The sequence below is a fragment of the Melanostigma gelatinosum genome (assembly GCF_949748355.1).
Source record: "Melanostigma gelatinosum genome assembly, chromosome: 5".
Lineage (NCBI taxonomy): Eukaryota > Metazoa > Chordata > Actinopteri > Perciformes > Zoarcidae > Melanostigma > Melanostigma gelatinosum.
The window spans coordinates 12,672,567-12,690,922 of NC_136638.1; the positions used below are offsets into that span (position 1 = coordinate 12,672,567).

At 45.6% G+C, this 18,356-nt stretch overlaps 1 protein-coding gene across 3 annotated transcripts in view; it reads right to left on the reverse strand.

Moving 5' to 3' along the window:
• LOC306777329 (transcription factor COE1) overlaps positions 1 to 14,729 on the reverse strand; it is a 53,411-nt gene extending 38,682 nt beyond the window's left edge. For all 3 annotated transcript variants that reach the window (XM_079268399.1, XM_079268398.1, XM_079268400.1), the window contains exons 1-6: positions 14,028 to 14,729; positions 13,020 to 13,176; positions 12,007 to 12,070; positions 11,309 to 11,364; positions 10,053 to 10,126; positions 8,598 to 8,666 (exon numbers count right to left, since the gene is read on the reverse strand). In XM_079268399.1, the coding sequence (XP_079124525.1) occupies positions 8,598 to 8,666; positions 10,053 to 10,126; positions 11,309 to 11,364; positions 12,007 to 12,070; positions 13,020 to 13,176; positions 14,028 to 14,161 (554 nt within the window). In that variant the 5' untranslated portion in view covers positions 14,162 to 14,729. The remainder of the gene's footprint in view (positions 1 to 8,597; positions 8,667 to 10,052; positions 10,127 to 11,308; positions 11,365 to 12,006; positions 12,071 to 13,019; positions 13,177 to 14,027) is intronic.
• Positions 14,730 to 18,356: the final 3,627 nt, after the last annotated feature.

Here is an 18,356-nt window from a genome sequence, read left to right on the forward strand (position 1 = left end):
TGTTTGAAGGGGAGTGGGGTGGTAATGAGCGCAGGAACATAATACTACGGCGTCCATTAATGCTCTGAGGCAGTGACATTAGGCATACTTAACTAATAGAGCCAGTCTCTGCAATTACCCACTGTTATCTCTGCAGCTTTAGAGGGGAACCGGCTTTAATAAATGTTTGTAGTGATGTGATAAATGCCAGGTTTGCTCATTTGTAATCTACACTGCGGGACAAGGGGAAGCGGGTGGATCTAATTGTTTTACTCCTGATTCGAGAATGTGGTTGAGTTCAGAGAGGAAGAAAAAACATCTTTCCTTTTCGGATACATTTCTCCCTCTCCCTCTCTCTCTCTCTCTCTCTCTCTCTCTCTCTCTCTCTGTTGTCTGTCTATCTATCTCTCTGCGTCTCTCAGTGGGGTACTGTTACGACTGTCCTGAGCGTAATGTCTCAGGGAGACATCAATTATTGTTTCAATGTATGTTTTAAATCTCCTTTACTTTTGCCTTTATGCTTTTAATGGTTTCATGTGAAGCACTTTGAATTACCTTGTTGTTGAAATGTGCTATACAAATAAACTTGCCTTGCCTTGTCCTGTCAAGCAGAGGAAAGCAGTCCATACACGTCTCCGCCTCCTCTCTTTTTCCTCTCCTCTCATCTCCGTTTCATCCGTGATTGTGTGTGTAAACATCTTGTCATGCTAACACGGGCGTCATGACAGAAGAGAGACGCGCTGCATTAACGGCACGCTTGTAAGTTTGTCTTTGTGTTTGAACGTGCCTCGTGTGGGCTACATGTCGGTCCAGCACAGTGCGCTTCGTGAATTTAACTGGGGTCAGTGGCAGAAACGTTGGAGGAGCTACATTAACTGGGTTCTTCTATGATGCAAATGTGACTCAATTTAAGCAGTACCATCAGCTACAATCCCACAAAAGCGTAGCTAATACCTCCGCCAGCTTTACTCTATCTCTAGCACCAATAATGACTGTCAATGAACAAGAAAGTAAACATACACCAACAGTTTCAACTCCTTGCACGCCCCTCACTCTTTTGGCAGTAAATCTTCTTGTGTGAAGACAATAGCCAGAGGAAGAGAAAGAGAGAGGGAGTGGTGGAGTGAGAGAAAAAGAGGGTAAGGGAGGGAGGGGAGGGGAGGCAGACGAGAAAGTGGCGCTGTTAATTGTTTTCCAGAAAAAGGTTGCGGAGGTCTGCACGTTTGAACTGAATGTCACCTCATGTAAATCACAGCCTCTGTGTTGGAGAAGCCAATAACCGGGATAATTAGCGTGGCTGTCTGCCGCGCCGCACGCAGAGATCGAGCAAGCGCACGCTGCTGGGGAAGAGCGTTCAAAGGCAGGGGGACGATTCCAAGTGTGATTAACTTTTAAAAAAAAGAACCGTCAGAGTTAAATCTGGAGTTTTGAGTGGGAGGACCAAAGAAGAAGACACATCGACTGAAGGGGCAGGTAAGAGAGGGAAGGAGACATGAAGAGAAGAGGCACGTGGATGTAGAAATCACAGAGACAAACGCATGAGGAGACGCGGAAGAAAAGGAAACGAGTGAACATTCCTCCCGGCGAGGTCAAGCCACTCGGTAAACAAACAAACAACGCTAGCTGCACACACACAAAGGGGCTGAGGCGGTGTAAAACAACAAAGTGTCTCAGTCGCTTGCCTACGCCTTACTTTGTCTCCCCTCATCAGTTACATAAACACAAACAAAGGCCTTTAAATTCAGCTCGGCTTTTTGAAGTGGAACAGTGACATGTGCTCGGGTCTCATTGGCTGATGATTAATGCAAAGTAAAAAAGAATATATGAGGAATGTAAGAATATATCGTCCCTTTGATCGAACCATGCTGTTGACCATAATTGTCTGCATGTTGACGTCGCTGCCTTACGTTTAATTACGGCAGAGATACTCCCTTGAAGAATTCCTTTTGTCTCTTAACATTACAGCTCAAATTAGTCGAGCTCAATGTCACAAAACTCATATATAAGCAGATGTGAAATGGTTGAACTTGGATATAATGATATGGTAACTAAAAAGCCTATACAGGTGCCAGAGTATGAGTGTTAAAAAAAATAAATAATTCAAATTCAAAACCATCCAGCTGGGGAAAAAAACAGCAAAATCTCACATAAAATAATTTAGAATATCTGAAAAGGATCATTCCAGTGTTGCAGAGTCCCACCACCAGTATCACACTCCATATCTCTCCCTCCCTGTCTCCCCCATCTCCCCCACCACGCCGTGCATGGGTTTTCCTTCCATTGTGGCGTGTGAAACTGAGAGCGCCTGGCCAGCTATCCATTCTTCCTGGACAGATTGATGGAAAACAATCAACAGACTATACATCTTGCTCGGGCGCAGCGGGTCACCAGCACTCATCCTGGACAGCTGGACTTACATCCTGGGCCGCAGCGCTGAGGTAAAGCACCAAAAGAGGGTCTGGGAGGGAAACTGACTTGTAGGAGGTGAGACGCTATAGGTTGGAGGGGAGGGGAGGGGGGGGGGGGGGGGTATATGGAGCTGGTATGAGGCGTGCAGTCTGCGTTCTCACTAAGCAGGAATAATCAGGAAACAATGAATCATCAGTGAGGGCCGGGATCAGGGCGGCTGGGAGCTACACTGTGTCAGCCTGCTGGGAGAGGCCCGAGTATCCTTCACTGAGAGGAGCTGCTGTGTCTATTCAATTACGAGCAGCAACACAGGCGGCCATGTAACACATTGGCTGTGAGAGAGCACTTAGTGGGCCGTGCGCTCGACTGTCCACACACATCAGAGCATTGAGAAAACAAAGCGACCCCCCCCCCCCCCACACACACACACACATACATAACCATGCACGTCCGAATGTATAGCATCACACACCGAGAGGCACACGCTCACGCTCTTCACGCCTCATTTGAAAAGCAAATTGAGCGCATCTTCTAGGGCGAGTCACGGACTAAATCCTGGAACACGTTACCCTTTTTTCACTCGCAGCACCGCTCGCTCTCACACGTCACACATGAGACCGTTCGTATGGTAAATATATCTTCATTCTATTTCTCCTCTTCTATCTCTATCTCCTGCAATTTCCAACACCCAAATTGTCATAAAAATAGCTCTTCGAAGTAGGACGCTACTCATTTGGGTCAGCTGTGGCCGGCCAAACCCCTTCATTCTGGGACAGAACAAACACTGACACAAAAGGCAGTGGGAACGGCCAAGGAGAGCGGCCAGGTCAAGCAGGGAATGTCAAGCAGTGATGACAAAGCACTTTGCCGAAAAGAAATAGAGCTACAACAGCGCTATTTACAGTAGCTCTCGCCAAACTCCTCATGTCATGAAACCCAGAACTTTTCACTGATTTGGCATTTGTAAATTACATTTTTTATGCCCTAATAAACAGTTTGTTACCTGCATTCAGCTGGGGAGCATTATCTTAACTACCTACAAAGTGTGATAGCAGCTATGTTTGGTTTATTGGGGAAAGAATTAAAAACAGAAACACACACACACACACACAAACGTAGGTACAAGCTACTTATTTTCAGTGTGTTCCCTCCGAGTTTCCTCACCACAAAACAAAAACAGCTTGTGTTAATTTGACATTTCATATCATGGAAACAAACCCATGTTTACGGTACTCGAAGAATGACGTGTTCATTTTCTTTGTGGTTTGTTCGCAACAGAAAGCGAGCCAGTTAGTTGTTGGTGTTGAGAGTGCTGAAGGTCTGGATGAGACAGAAAGAGGCAGCGCAGTTTCAGAGGCTCCTCGACCTCCAAACTCGCTGCTGTCAATCAACGCAGCCGTCTTTCCCTTGGGGCGCTTTCCTCCAACCCTGGGGGGGTGGTGGTGGGGGGGGGGGGACCACCGCAGGGAAGAAAGAACACAACCAAACAGATGCAGAGAGCTGCAGGTCAATGTGTGTGTTTGTATGTGTGTGTCAGTTACGTTATATTGCCCGCCTGTGGATTCTTATAAGTGCGCATGCGTGTTTCTGCATATGTATTTGTGTACTGTGTATGGTCTATGTGTGTGTGTGTGTGTGTGTGTGTGTGTGTGTGAGGCAGATTTGTGAGGCGGCCAACACCTGAGGGAGGGGAGTTATGCCTGCATATCGATGAGCCAGCAATTCTGCCTCTTTGCCCCTCAGCCCTGCACAAACACCACAACCAGCTCAGGGCCAGTCCTCCCATAACATCTAATGCAGCTGCTGCTGCCCCCCCCCCCCCCCACACCCCATCCCACACCAAGACTGCACAAAAGAAACATCAACGAGAAAGAACTAAAAATGTCAAAAAAGAAAAGGGCCATGCCGAAAAGATCCCTCCTCCCACAAAGAGAAACAGCAAAAGAGAGATACTGTCAGGGGAAACTCATGTTTCCAACTTCTCTTTCTCTTGGAGGGAAATGTAAAGCTAGTGATAGGGAGACGAAGACACAATAGAAAAACCAACTGAGAGAAACAAGCAGAATAGAGAAGGAAATGAATGACTATGCTTCACAAAATTAAAAAAAGACCCAGGACGTGCAAAGAAGGAGGAACTAATGAAGACCTCAAACTTCAGACGTCAGACACATCAGCAGATAGAGTCAGAAGAATGTAGGATAGCTGCACTGTAAGTGTGTTTTCACCTTCTCACTAACACAGTCATGGATATGAAAGTGAAACTAAGCTGAGGGGACGGAAGGCGCTGCCAGTAAACCACATTAGCATCAAATGCAAATGAGAAGGGGGCTAATGGCTGGACAGGTGCAGACTGGGCCTCTAAATGACACACACACACACACACACACACACAAATGAGATGGATGAATTAAACATGGGTGGGCTCGGCTTGGGGGGCTGGCAGGGCTGACATAAAGTCAATGACATACATTATTCACTAGCGCACGTTAGCCCAGCCAAGGCAACACATGACCTCTCACCCCAGGAAGTGCATCCAAACATAACAACCAAAACAATGAGGGGGTTCCCCACTACAGAGGTAGGCAAAGAGGGGGGGAGAGAGAGAGAGAGACAAACAAGCTGTGCAGCAAAATGCATCAGCTTGGAAAATGCAATCCTCACGACGTTGCAAAGTTTCCTTGTTCCTTCCAGATGTGTCGGGTGATCTAGTGTGAAACCGAAGCAGGTGTAGGCCCATGGCGGGCCGGAGAAACAACAAAAACAGGTCCACAAGGGCTAACTAACTACCCACCGTGAAGCTGAGAGTCAGTCCGTTCCACCGGCTCACAGAACAGGAAATTGTCGGCCATGACATCATCCTCCCCGGGAGGAGCACTTCCTGCCCGACATTCTTCACTCAAGACACACACACACACACACACACACACACACACGAGCCAGGAAATGGCCTCTATCAACACACACACACACTCTCCCGGGGAAGTAGCCAACATCGATGCAGATACACAAGCAAAGACACGCATGCAAGGAAATGGGCCACATCAACGGCGGGCTGCAGGAGTGTGTGCAAACGCAAACACACACTCAAAAGCAGCTATAAACCTGAAATAACATCGGCTGTGCATGTAAACTACCCCCCCCCCCCCCCCCCCCCAAACACACACACACACAAACACACAATGGAAAGGATGACCATGGGAAATGCTGGGCTATGGATCCTTATCTGTGGTCACAGAGAGTTTCTCTCCCCCCTCCAGAGAGGCTCTCCCTGCCTGGGGGACACCCTGCAGCAAGCCTGGGGGAGCTGGCCGGGCAGGAAAGGGCCACGGGACACAGGTGGTAGAAGACAGGAGAGGACACATGGGGCCGGAGGGCCGAGATACTAGTCCACAATTAGATGGCTGCAGCAAATGAATGAACAAAAACAGTTCTGTGGGGAGACATATCTGAGAAAAGCTATGCAGAGAGATGGCAAAGGTCTACACGGGTGAGAGGCAAATGTGCTTGTGATTTGAGGCCCATCCAGGCACATGATAGACTGACTAGCAGTAGCTGCATGTGATTAACCCCACACTAACCAGGAGTGATGGAAGTGGAGTTGCTGGAAGGGGTTAAGGGCTCCCCTCATTTTATCCTGCCTCTGTAAGAGGCTAAAGTGGACCACACATGTTTCCCCGGGGAAGATATAGAGAGGCGCACACAAGCCTCTCACCTTTCAGCTGCTTCCCCCTGCCCAGTGTCAAGCACAGATCACCACACGTCCTGCCAAGGTCTGACTGAATTTCTCAGAATTCACCACCTCGGAGGTTAAATGCATGAAATATGGCACATGTTATCTTCATCTTCAGGACTGACTGATTCAGATCAGCTGGATTGTGAAAATCAGAGACAGTCAGCGATGCCAACGCTACATATGAAACTGAATGGCTCTGCTACAGTCCCAAACCAAAGCAGCATGAAAACAGGACAGATTGTCGGGGGTGTTTCTTTCAACTCTAGTAAAAATCTAAGAAATGTTAAAGTGCTTTCTGCTATCGTAGCCGAAAGAAATATCCTTCATAATTAAAATCTGCCTCGTATTGCTCCTTGCAGACGCTATAAAGCCCAAACAAATTCGCTTTTAGACAGCAGGGGAGATAAAGAGATGGGTGAGGGAGATTTTCTCGGTGAGCGAGTACAGTACCCAGAGCGCTGCCGATCCACACTGGACCAGATTTGTTCTCCTAACAATCAAATAAGTTTCTCATTAGCTGACTTTATTTTTCCTCATTCCTGCGGTTTTGCTGCAGTGGCCTGTTTCTCCCATCTTAACGAGAAAGAGCTAATTAGGCAATCAGACCCATTACTCTTCCAGAAGAGTTAGAGCTAGCCCAGCTAATTAGGGCTGTAAAATCTAATCATCTCTGCGAAACAGCAGAGAGCTAACGAGCCCTTATTTAACGAACTAAACAACTTCAAGGGTGGAGAGAGGCTGTTGATGGTATTTCTTTATGAATTTGAAGGAGGGGAACTCGTGGTAATTGAGTCAGTTTCACCCTCAGAGTTGTTTGTTTATGAATCCCTGATTATTACAACTGCCAAGAATATATTGGTACTAAATGAGCAAACGTATGAACCCTCCTCTCGTTATTCCCCTTCAGTCCCCCCTTTAAAGCAAGGTAACCCCCCCATTCGCTCTCCTCTCACCTGACCTATTTTCCTGTCCAGAAAGAGTGCTCGCTGGAGAGGAAAACAGAGATATTGCTGTTGTTTTCCCTCCCCCTGTTCTAATTTGTTGTTCGTTAATGCTGCCCTCACACCTGAGCCACTGGGCGTCGGGGGAATACGCCCAGTGGCCACAACACATGCTCAGTGTGGGGAAAGCTGAGATCAGCCTGTTTCACCAAGGTGGTTCTGCTCAAACTGCGGCAAAACCCGAAGGGAAAGTTTAACTCATGAGAAATTCAACAAGTATGCACACACGAAAAACAAAAATCTGAAATATGGCACGGAGTGATGGGCAGGCGAGCTGTCTGAGGCCACGTGGTGGGGTGCAGCTGTCTCAGGGAGCGCTGAGGTGAGGCCTTCCGCTTCACTGGAGCGGAACGAGGGTGACGCACACACACAAACACGCACACAACATGGACACACAACACACAAACACACACACACACACACACACACACACACAGGTAAAGTGTAGCTTTTGACTGCAGCAGCGAGCACAGGACAGCTGTGTTCATCGGGTAGCACAGGTCACTGCCTCATTAACACTCACAAATACACTCGAATGTGACAAATTCAAATCCTGCATAAAACCTAAATAACCTATGATGCGATAATGCAGTTGTTTGGAAGGGTTGAACACAGTCAGAAGAGGCAATACTTTATGGAAAAATCCCTTAAAGTTCAGCCTTAAATCTGAACGCTCTAACAACTGCTCAAGTATGAACAATAATTTCCCTCACACTGTGTGTCCACGTGTGCTACATGGACGCACAGGCTGGACCGTAAATCTGTGGCTTTTCTTCCCCCCCCCCCCCCCGACTGACCGTAAATCATGCGAGCTGCTGCATCTGTCAGAGGAAGTTAATGACGGCAGCAGAAAGGTGAACACTCAAAGAAAAGTGTGTGTTTGCAGGAGTGTGTCCGTCTGTGTCAAAAGCGGCAGGCAAGCTTCGGTATACCACACCCGGCCCAGGGTGAGATTTATACCCAGAAGCACACACACTCACACACACTCACACACGCCAGGCTGACGCTGTAAACCTAACTGCTCATCAGCTAAATCATCAGCCCAACCACACAAACACTGTTTGACCACACATGAAGCAGAGCTCAGCTCCGTGATTGCTCCTCCACCTCACACACGTACCGCTGGAATATTATTTACTAGTGTTTCACACATTTTGCGCAGAGATACGATTGTGGTTGCGCAAACATTAAACAAGCTGTGGCCTGCTTTATTATGCCTGCAGGTTGTGTTTTCTCAGCCAAATAGCATGTGGGAAAGAGCTTTTATCCATTTACTTCACTGGAAATATATATGAAATTTCGTCGTTCTTTTTTTTTTTTCTACACCAGTAGTGTGTTTCTGCAACATCTGCTGCCTGGGTATTCTGCACACAGTTCCTGTTCACACCCATCGGCCGTCATACGTGCTGTGTTTGTGTTCGCGATGACAGCGCGGCGTCACGCCCGGCCGGGGTCAAAGGGCAAAGTTTGCTTACCTGTCGATGATGACAGGGTCTGATGGGGTCTCGTTCCTGTTGCCGCAACTCTTCTTATCACAACATCGACTGCAGGGAGGCGAGAGAGGAGGGTTGCGGTGGGGGCAGAGACAAAGGGGAGTTAGTCACAGACATGTGAACAACCGAGAAATAAAGATAAGGTACATCGCAGACAAGGAGGAGGAAGTCAGATGAGCATACAGGAAAGAGAAAGAGGAGTAAAAGGGCGTGAGACTTTGGCAGAGTTTAAGAAGCAACGTGAATTGGATTTCTGCCGGGCTTCCCGAGGTAAGACCGGGGCTCTAGCGCTACAGTAGTTGAGATCAGCGGGGCGATTTTAGGAGAAGTTTGGAGGAGAAGAGCAAAAGCAGGGAGCTTGAATGGGGCTGGAAACAAACTTGAATTAGCCTCCAGGGCTCAGGTTAGCTCCATTTCTGTCAGACATCACACAACCAGACATCTTATGTTCTCTATTTTTCCTCAGCTCTCGTCCCCTCCCTCTATCCCGCCTCTCTCTCTCTCTCTTTCTCTCTCTCTTTCAGAAGTGGGTCACAGAGTGGTCCCACTGGACCTGGGGAGTAGTGCATGCTGGGTAGAAGGGGGTTGCATACTGATGTGACGAGTCCTTTCTGAATCATTTGACTGCAGCACAATGTAACAGTGTTGTTGTGTGCCGTCAGCCCCCCCCCCCCCCCTAATTCCCCCAAAAAGTATCATCTTGTCGACCGTTTCTTCTCTGTCTGCATGTACCTGCATCTGACTACGTGTGTGCATGTGAGAGGAGATGGAGAAAGACACAAAAGAGGCGGAGAGAATGGGGGGAGACAGATTGACCCTCCCCCCCTCTACTTTCTTGAGTCCCTCAGGACGGGAGGCTTGGAGAGCCAGATCAGATTTCTGATCTCGACCGTTTCCTCCAGCATATGAAAACAAGTGGTCTAAATTGCCTTGTGTGATAACCAGGAAGTGGCTACACTTTGCCACTGGCTCTATGTGGATTTCTAAATGGCTAAATGATGCTATTGTTGATTGTAAATGCAAGCGAAGGCCTGAAGATCTACATCACACACATGTGTGTGTGTGAGAATGCGTGTCTGTATTTTATGTGTAATCCGAGTCTGTCCCCTTCTGCACATAGCTCACTGTCAGGACACAGCAAACTGCATGTATTACACAGACTAAGGAGGATGGGTTTGAGTAATGAGCTTTTCCTTGTCCTAATTAGCTGAACATGAGAGGGATGCACACTCACACACACATGTACACACACATACACACACACACACACACACACACATATCCCTACTAACAGAAATAGGCCAGGGCCCATTTCCCCAACCCACTTTGAGGAAAATGATAAGATTTCTATTGTAATTTAGCGGTGCTCCTCGTGTCTTTGCCCCCTCTTTACACCAACAGATACGTCGCCAATGTGAGAGTAACATTTTGTCTTACCTGCACATGATCTCATGGGTCAGCAGGACCCGACACATCTCTGGGTTCTTATCCTGGCCCTCATAGATAATCGCCTGAAGGAAGGAGAGAAAATTCAAATAACAGTGATTTAGATTTTATTCATGTGTGGAATGCTGAAAGGAAAAAAAAAAAGAAGTGAGCCGTGATGCGGGGGCAAATAAAAAAAACAGAAAAGTGTGTGTCTTTCATCTGGGAGTAGTGCTGTCTATCCGGCAAATGTGTGTGTCGTGGGAATCCGGTCCTCCTGAACAGGAACGCTCTGTTCTGACAGAGACAGTAAGAGAAAAAGTGTGTGTGTGTGTGCCAGTGCATGTGTGTACTTCTGCGTGTGCATATGTGTTTGTGCGTGCACGTATGTTTATATGCTGTGTACAGTGAGCAGTTGGGCTGCCAGACTGGAGTATAGTGCACCATCTGGTCCATGCAGCACAGCGTCCAAAAATCTAGTCTGGTTACCCCTCCAACCCCACTCAACATGCTCTCCAGGGCTGTGATCACCGTGCGCACCCACACATGCACGCGCACACACACCGATAAACACGCCAACACAAACACACTCACACAAACAACATCCCCTCCTACTCCTTTCATTCTAAGGCAAACTCTCTTCAAGCCTAATGGCACTAGAGGCTGAATTGGCAAAACAAAAGACCCAATATCAAAACAGCGTCGAAGAGGCTTATTTTCATCGTATCTAAGTCGTCCGAACGGCGAATTCCCTCAGTGTGCGCCAGCCCACATGTGCTGCTCTGTATTTCGTTGTGTGATTGAATTGGCCATAACACACTCTGGGATAGTTTGTTCTGTTTCACATTGAGGAAATGAGGGTCAAGGTCCTCAAAGAGTGAGCTGGCATGCATCACTGTCTCTCTCAAACACTAACACTAACACACAAGCGCTTCTGCACCTCACTGAGATATCCACACAGTCACAGAGCCACACACACACACACACACACACACCATCCGCACTGACTGGGGTAGAGGTAGAGTATGAGGACACATGTCCTCTACTTTTCTGGGCCTCTGTAAATGTATTCCACAGGTAAGACAGGTCGTTTATCAAGCTGGCTGTGCTGTGCTGAAGTTGAGGGTCTCAGACACAGGCATGGGGGCAGAGAGGGGGGGGGGGGGGTGGGGGGGGGGGGACATTCAACATTCAAACCAACACAACCAACAAACTCCCCGATGCACAGTTTCATTCTTTGACCCTGTAGTTTAGCGCAAACCTTTTACCTGTTTAGTCATAGAGTCAATGAGACGAACGTACAAGTCCTGCTCGGTCCTGATTCCTGCAGAGTGAAATGGGTCAAATGTAAAGCTTCTAACAATGTACCACAAGTTTGATCTATTCTGACTTCCCCTCTGAGGCACTTTATGTGGACTAAGTGAGTCTAAACTGATACTAATGACTTTCAGTATTTGCTGCTGTCAGTTTGCTTGGAACTCAAAAAATTGAATTTACTTTCTCTTCCCCTGATGTTTTTCTCAAAATGTGCAAAGCAGGGAGAACCCCGTGGTTTACTGAACTATAATCAATACAGTTCGATGATTCAATCAAGGCACCAGGACTAAAACAATTAATGTTAAACGGGAGTTCAAGAAACATTGTATTATGCTTCCCGGATTTGTTTACTGCTGATCGGAGAATATCTTTTTACTGTACAAAGCAGCAAGCACAATAATAATATTTATAATAATTATTATTATTAAATAGAAATGCAGTAATAATAAAAGTAATGTGTAGATAACAACGTTTAAAGCATTTACTAAACAGATAACACAGTAGGTTTCCTGAAATAATAGAATAATACATATAACAAAACAGGATGTGACCTCTTTAAACATTTTTTCCCCGAATTTGCTGACGTTGGTTTGGCGTATTCGTCATTGTTTATTTTTTATTGCTTCATAAAAATGATGGCTAAACTCACCGTTACTGTAGAGGAGCTGAAGTCTATAATGGATCCCATTGTTGGTCTTTTCCCCCGTCGTTTCCTATGAAAATTAAGCCAAACAGAGCCGGTCAGAGCAAGAAAACCACCTCCTCCTGGGACTGTTACTGCGCGTCCACGGCTTGATTTAGACTGATCACATTTAAATCACTTCGTTATATCAAAAAGAAAGAAAACAAGGTTCTGTTTGTAACTTCAACAACTTTTCTTTATTTTATTTTTGACGAAATATAATATCATCTGATATTTTAGAGAAGAGAAAAACGTTCTCGACCAATAGGCCTGTTTACAACTTTATTGACCCACATTGGAAACGGAAATTGTCGCTACAGACAATTAACAAATGTAATAATACAAAAAATGACATATGTATTAATTACATATTCATAAAATCACATCGTGTATACTATAATATTAAAATGTGTTATTGCTGACCAACTGTAGAAGGACGTTTGGATTTAATGAATAATAAACAAGTCGATACTAAAAGGCTGATAAATAAAACACGCATTTAAAGTAAAACACTCACTTTAAACGCCACTTTCAAACAGATCGATATTACACCTGATCGACGCATCAAACACTAATATTGATGTTTGTTTGGATAATTAAATATCGTGTCTGACAACACCTGCAGGAATAAGGCAACCCGCTGTGCTGAACTGTCATACAAATATCATTCAGTGTCATTAGTGGCAACTGGGGGCAAAAGCGTTCATGCACTTGATTTATACCTTTAAATAAATGAGTTAAAATTGATTTCGAAGGGGTTTTTTTAATTATAAAGAGAAGCCAAAATAATCAGAAGTGTGTAAATCTTTCAGGAAACCACATCTAAAAAAAGCCTGGAGACTAAACAGCCAGTATACTGCGTTAGTCAATGTTCCAATAAAATGCACGCATTAGAAGCTTATTGAACAGATTTTATTATATCCTGTCATGAGTTGAAAATGCTTTTTGTGTGTGTGTGTGTGTGAAATGTGTAAACTCACCTTGTCCTTCTCTACAAAGTCGATGTAGGTGGTTCTCTCTATTTCCACAGGCTGACCCTGTCTGTCGTACAGAGCCAGGACGAAGTGGAAGAAGTTGGACTTGCGAAGGTTGGAGGGCGGCTGTTTCTCGAAGTGTGCCCGAGCAAGACCCACTCCGCTGCGGACACAAGCACAAACCAGCACCATCCACCACGGAGGCAATTTAAAAAATGTATTCAATAAAAATGCAACATACGAGAGATCTGCTTTCAAAACACAATCTACAGTCGTTTATGTTTTAGTCACTGTCCGATGATAAAATCCCGAACTAGACATCGTTTAATTAAAACCGATTTCGAATGCGCACAAATGCCTTTTATAGTTTAACTAACAATAATGAAACAAATGAGTTGAAATATTAAGCTATAGGCCCAAAAGGTTAATTGTACTAATTTACATTACAAACATAATTTGGAAAGTAAATTGCTTTCATGGCTGTTGTCAATAAAAGTTAGATATTATATTTTTACCATGACCAACTTGATTTATTACAGGCCTAAATATTTTCATTTTATTGTTTTAAGAGAAAAGAAGCCCTCCTAAATTCAAGCTGTATCAAAAATATCAAAATATGCACAAAGTAAGCTACTCTTTATCACAACCAAAGAAGAGAAACAACCACCGTAAGGTGAGACGCACTCAGCACACTTTTCACTCACTAAAGTGAATCTAAGCCTTCATTTAAACCCCGCAAGCAGTGCTTGGAGCTAACTGTGCTTTGCGTCCACAAATATGCTAAACCACTCTGAGCCACATGCAGCGTTATATCATGTTGGACTGACAGCTAAAAACTTAAAAAGCCAGCAGGAACGGTGGTTATCCAACTCTACGTCCTCTGGGAACGCGTGCTGCCCCAAGTGACACAGGCGCTCCGTCTTTAACGCCGCGGCTCTGAACGCGCTCTCTCTCCCACCCCGCCCGGTCTCCACGCCACGGAGCAGCGCAGCGCCAAGGCCGCCTCGGGCTCACCTCTGGGCGGCTGTGTTGGAGTCCAGCACTCCGGCGCCCTGCATCCATGTCCGAACCGCGTTCATCCCGGCCACCATGGGCTCTTCTTTCATACTACTCCCACTCCTCTGGATGCTCTCGTGGATGCCAAACATCAAAACGCACCTTCACGCTGTCGCTCTCACGCGCTCTCTCCTCTCTCTCTCTATCCTCCTCTCCTGGGCTCCCTCCTTTTTTTCCCGTGCCTCCCCTCCTCTTGCGTCTGTTTGATCGCGCTGTCAGAGGAGCAAAGTGGCGTGGTCTGTTTCACTTGGCGTTTAGTTGCGCGTGTTTCTCAAAGTAAACAAAAGATGCGACATGTGGAAGGAAAAAGGGGAGCTGTCGGCTCAGGGTTAGCTGCACCTCATGTCTGCGACTCCACGAGAGAGAGAGAAAGAGAGAGAGTGGGAAGCAGCAGCTGTGAAGATGAACAACGCTGAGAACGATGAAAGGGGAAGCGCAGGATGAGAGGCTGCACGGAGTTGGCGACAGTCCCCCGGATCAAGGTGCAGCTGACAAAAACACAAGCAAAATGTCACTTTCTGCAACAAACAGTCCGCGGTGGGAAAGAAAAACCAAGGAGATGAAACACGCGTCACACTCCTTCGCTCCGTGTCTGTATTTGCAGAGTCTTCTCCTCCGTTCAGATGAATGAAACGGAAGATTACGCGCAATTAAAGAGGCTGTCCTGGGCAAACTGCGGCTCCGCTCCTCGTCAGCTCCTGCTCGGGTGATTTGCACTCTATTCTTCCCTGAGGAATCACTTTGGACCATCTCTGGGATGCCAAACAGGAGAGAGAACTAGTAGGTGTGGGAGGCGGGGTTTACAAGGCAAGTAGGAACGCCCCCCAGTTAATAACGCGGACCATCAGCTGTCCACCAACCCGACCAGCACGCTGTCCGCCTGCCTGCTGTCCCCGCCTCGTCCCACGCAGCGTCCCGCCCTAGCCACTTAGACAGAAGCTGCGCACGATGTGTGTGCGTCTGTGTGTGTGTGTCTGGGCGCGCTCATGTGTGCCAGTGCGTGCGTGCGCTCTGTTTAGAGTTGACAATTAACGAATGCGCGACTAGCAAACATCAACTCGAACTCGGGGGAGGACATTAGTTGAATCCGTGCAGTTTGCACACTGAGGCTAAAGGGCAGAGTGAGGAGCAGACCCGCGGTGGCTGGAACATCCATCGTCCGTTCGCTGCGTTGTCACTTGAGCCGTAGCTATGGAAATGTGCCCGCATCTGTCTGCAAAACAAGAGGAAACAGAAGCCGAGCCGATGTTTTACACGAGCACCAGAATAAAGCGGAGTTTCGTCTCGTTACTATGTGACAAAACACGTGCGAGAGCCCAAATGAGATGATGTGAGGAGTGTACTTCCACCGCCTGTGCGCAGAGTTAATTGCGCTTATTGTGTCAAATGAATTCAACATTTACAAATGAACATCCGTATATCAATTTCCAAGTGTGCAAGAGTGTTTCTTTGGAAATAATACAAAAATCACTTAATTTGAACATTTTTTCAATTTAAATGTTTTGTTTTCATAATAAGAGTTGAATCAACTGCGTCGATCGGTCCAAGTGCTCATTCAGAGTATCTGCTCTGGCAGATTATGAGCTTAAGAAAGTTTCAGCTCACAAAAAGCCTGGCAGCCGCCGCGCGCATTTCTTTTTTTTTCTGTTACAGCCCGATGGTTTGAAATTAGCTGATTAGATGCATTACATATCTTGCGGGACTAAGTGCTGAATCCAACATAAATACGAAGATTACAGCTAAACTGCGCAGTGTCCCGCTGTCCAAAAAATACAATCACTCAAAAAGAACTGCCCAGAAACAAAATAAACAAATACAAAATGTGTGAAATAAATAAATAAATAAATAAAGCACGATTGCTCACAGAACCATGAAACTGCGAGGTGGGCTCACGTGCATGAAAAAGTGTGCTCCAGCTCGCAGAGAGTCAGCACGTTAGCTCTCCTCGTGCTCCCCATCAGTCCTGGTTTCCCCCATCATTACAGAGTCATTTCCAAATTGTCAAATTGAATTGTCTGAGGGCCATCTGTTCAATAAGTCTACTGTTTGGTTCATTGTAATGAAATGGAAAGAATGAAAGAGTCAGTGCGTCTGTTTGTTTTATCAGAGGGGGCATCTTTGAAAATTACGATTTTATCAGGGATTGCTGAAATGAATTGGTTTGACACGTTTAAGTTGTTGGCATCACAGTTTTGTAAAGCTGCACGAAGAGCCTCAGTAAAAAAAAGGTCATATTAGAACAAAATGTGTACAGTTTTGTGTAATATAAATAGATGTATGTAATTCTAATAATAATCGAATGACATTTCGTTAGTTAAATCTCCTCATCCCGCGTGCAGCCAGCAGACCCAGACATAAGAGTCTCAGCAGTCTGTATATGCCATAAACGGTCAAGGTTGGACACCACACCCCCGCAATCATCTCATCATTGTCTATAGATGTTTATTTATGTCTCCTGCTGTGGGGGGAGAAATGTGACCGCCCCACCACGTGAGTACACCATATAATAAATGACAAATAAAAGCAACGTGAGATAAAATGTCTCTCACACTCACGCTGCCTCACTTTTACGCACGCACGCGCGCGCGCGCACACACACACACACACACACACGCACGCACAGAGCTATCCTTCAGCACATTTGTTTGATTGTGGCCGGCTCTCTCGCCATGATCCTGTCTGCCTTGGTCGGCATGCGGGGCCGCGCGAACACTCGAGGCCCCTGGGGTGGCATATATTTATATCCCCGAGCAACCAACGCACACAGTTATCCCAAATATCTCCGTCTCAGTATCCAAAAACAGAGATGTCAGTTGGGGCCCGATGATCCAGCCATGTTAATACCGCGATAACTCCGTGGCACCCAGACATTAAAGGTTTGCAACATATCTCCGGCCATTACGCGCAGGCAGGAATGCGCACGCCATGTAAACGATGTAAAGGTGTGTATGAATTCCACTCAAGTGTGCACATATGGGAAGTCTATTTAAAAAATAAAATGCGTAATAACTCTGATAGACATTTTGAAGTAAGTGATCAGAAAGGAGTTGTGTAGGCGCTCTTGTACAACCACCAGATGTTCTCGTAAATCAAAAGGTTGGGCTGATGATAATAATGGCCTGATTGAATTGAAGACTCGTAAAAATGACGAGTTGTAAAAAAATCTGGCATATGCTTACGACAATGGGCCTTATGTCTACCAATATGCTCTCTAGTCGACATAAAATAAGACAGATATAGAAGTTTACCATTAAACATGGAGACAAGAGACAAACAGAATGCAATTTCCTTGATGCCTTAGTAAAAAAAAACAATGTTATCATGAGCGTGCATGTACTTAAAACCTAAGACATGCAAGGAGATATTCCATCGCTACTAAACTGAATGAAAAATGCAGATTTAAAGATAAAATCATGGGCAAACAGGGAGGAATAGTTTACACTTCTAACACATTGTGATGAACCATCGTTCAAATACCATTTTCTGTGCAACACATCTGTGGTGCTTCCCGATCATGACCTTTCCCATTTCTACTTCAGGGGACTCAAAGACCTGTGGAGCTGAAAACATATAGTCACAGTAGTTGGTGCAATGTTGCCATCTAGTGGCTAAAAAAAGACATTGCACGATTACGTTTACACTGTTTTGCGTCCACCTTAAATCAATTGTATTCTCAAACGTAGCACTTGCATATTAAGTGGAATGCAGATCAATGCCATCTGTTCAAGTTGCTGTTTCTCTGCGCCCATCAATGAGCATGGTCAACAAATGTGGGCATGGTGGAGTCATGGGAACAGGTTGGGAATGTAATTAATCATGTGGGTGATGTCATATGATAAACTGTTACAATAAAGCATGTGGATTCAGTCGAAATGGGTAGTTGTCTTAAAGGGGATTTACCAGATCCTTTCAAATGTTTCTGATTTTCTTTTGTTCTTGTTCTGAATGAATACATTCATTGTTTTGAGGTTATGGTGACTTTTCAGTTTTTGTGGGGAAAAGTTATCATAAAAGAAGGCAGAGGGTAACTTCTCCATTTGCAGTTCAGCTAGTGTTTGATTTCAAAATGACTACAATATGTGGGTTTTATTAACCATATGTGCTTTAATTATAACAAATGACATCATTTTTAATGAAACATGAATACAATTTCATCCATTCTAAGATTTAAACTGGGGCTTAACTTCCCGAAGCTCTTTGGCTTGTGACCCCTTAAAACCTAACAGTGTCTTCCTCACCAATTACATATTTGGGTTGAGACTAATTCAGCCAAAGACATTTGTTTTT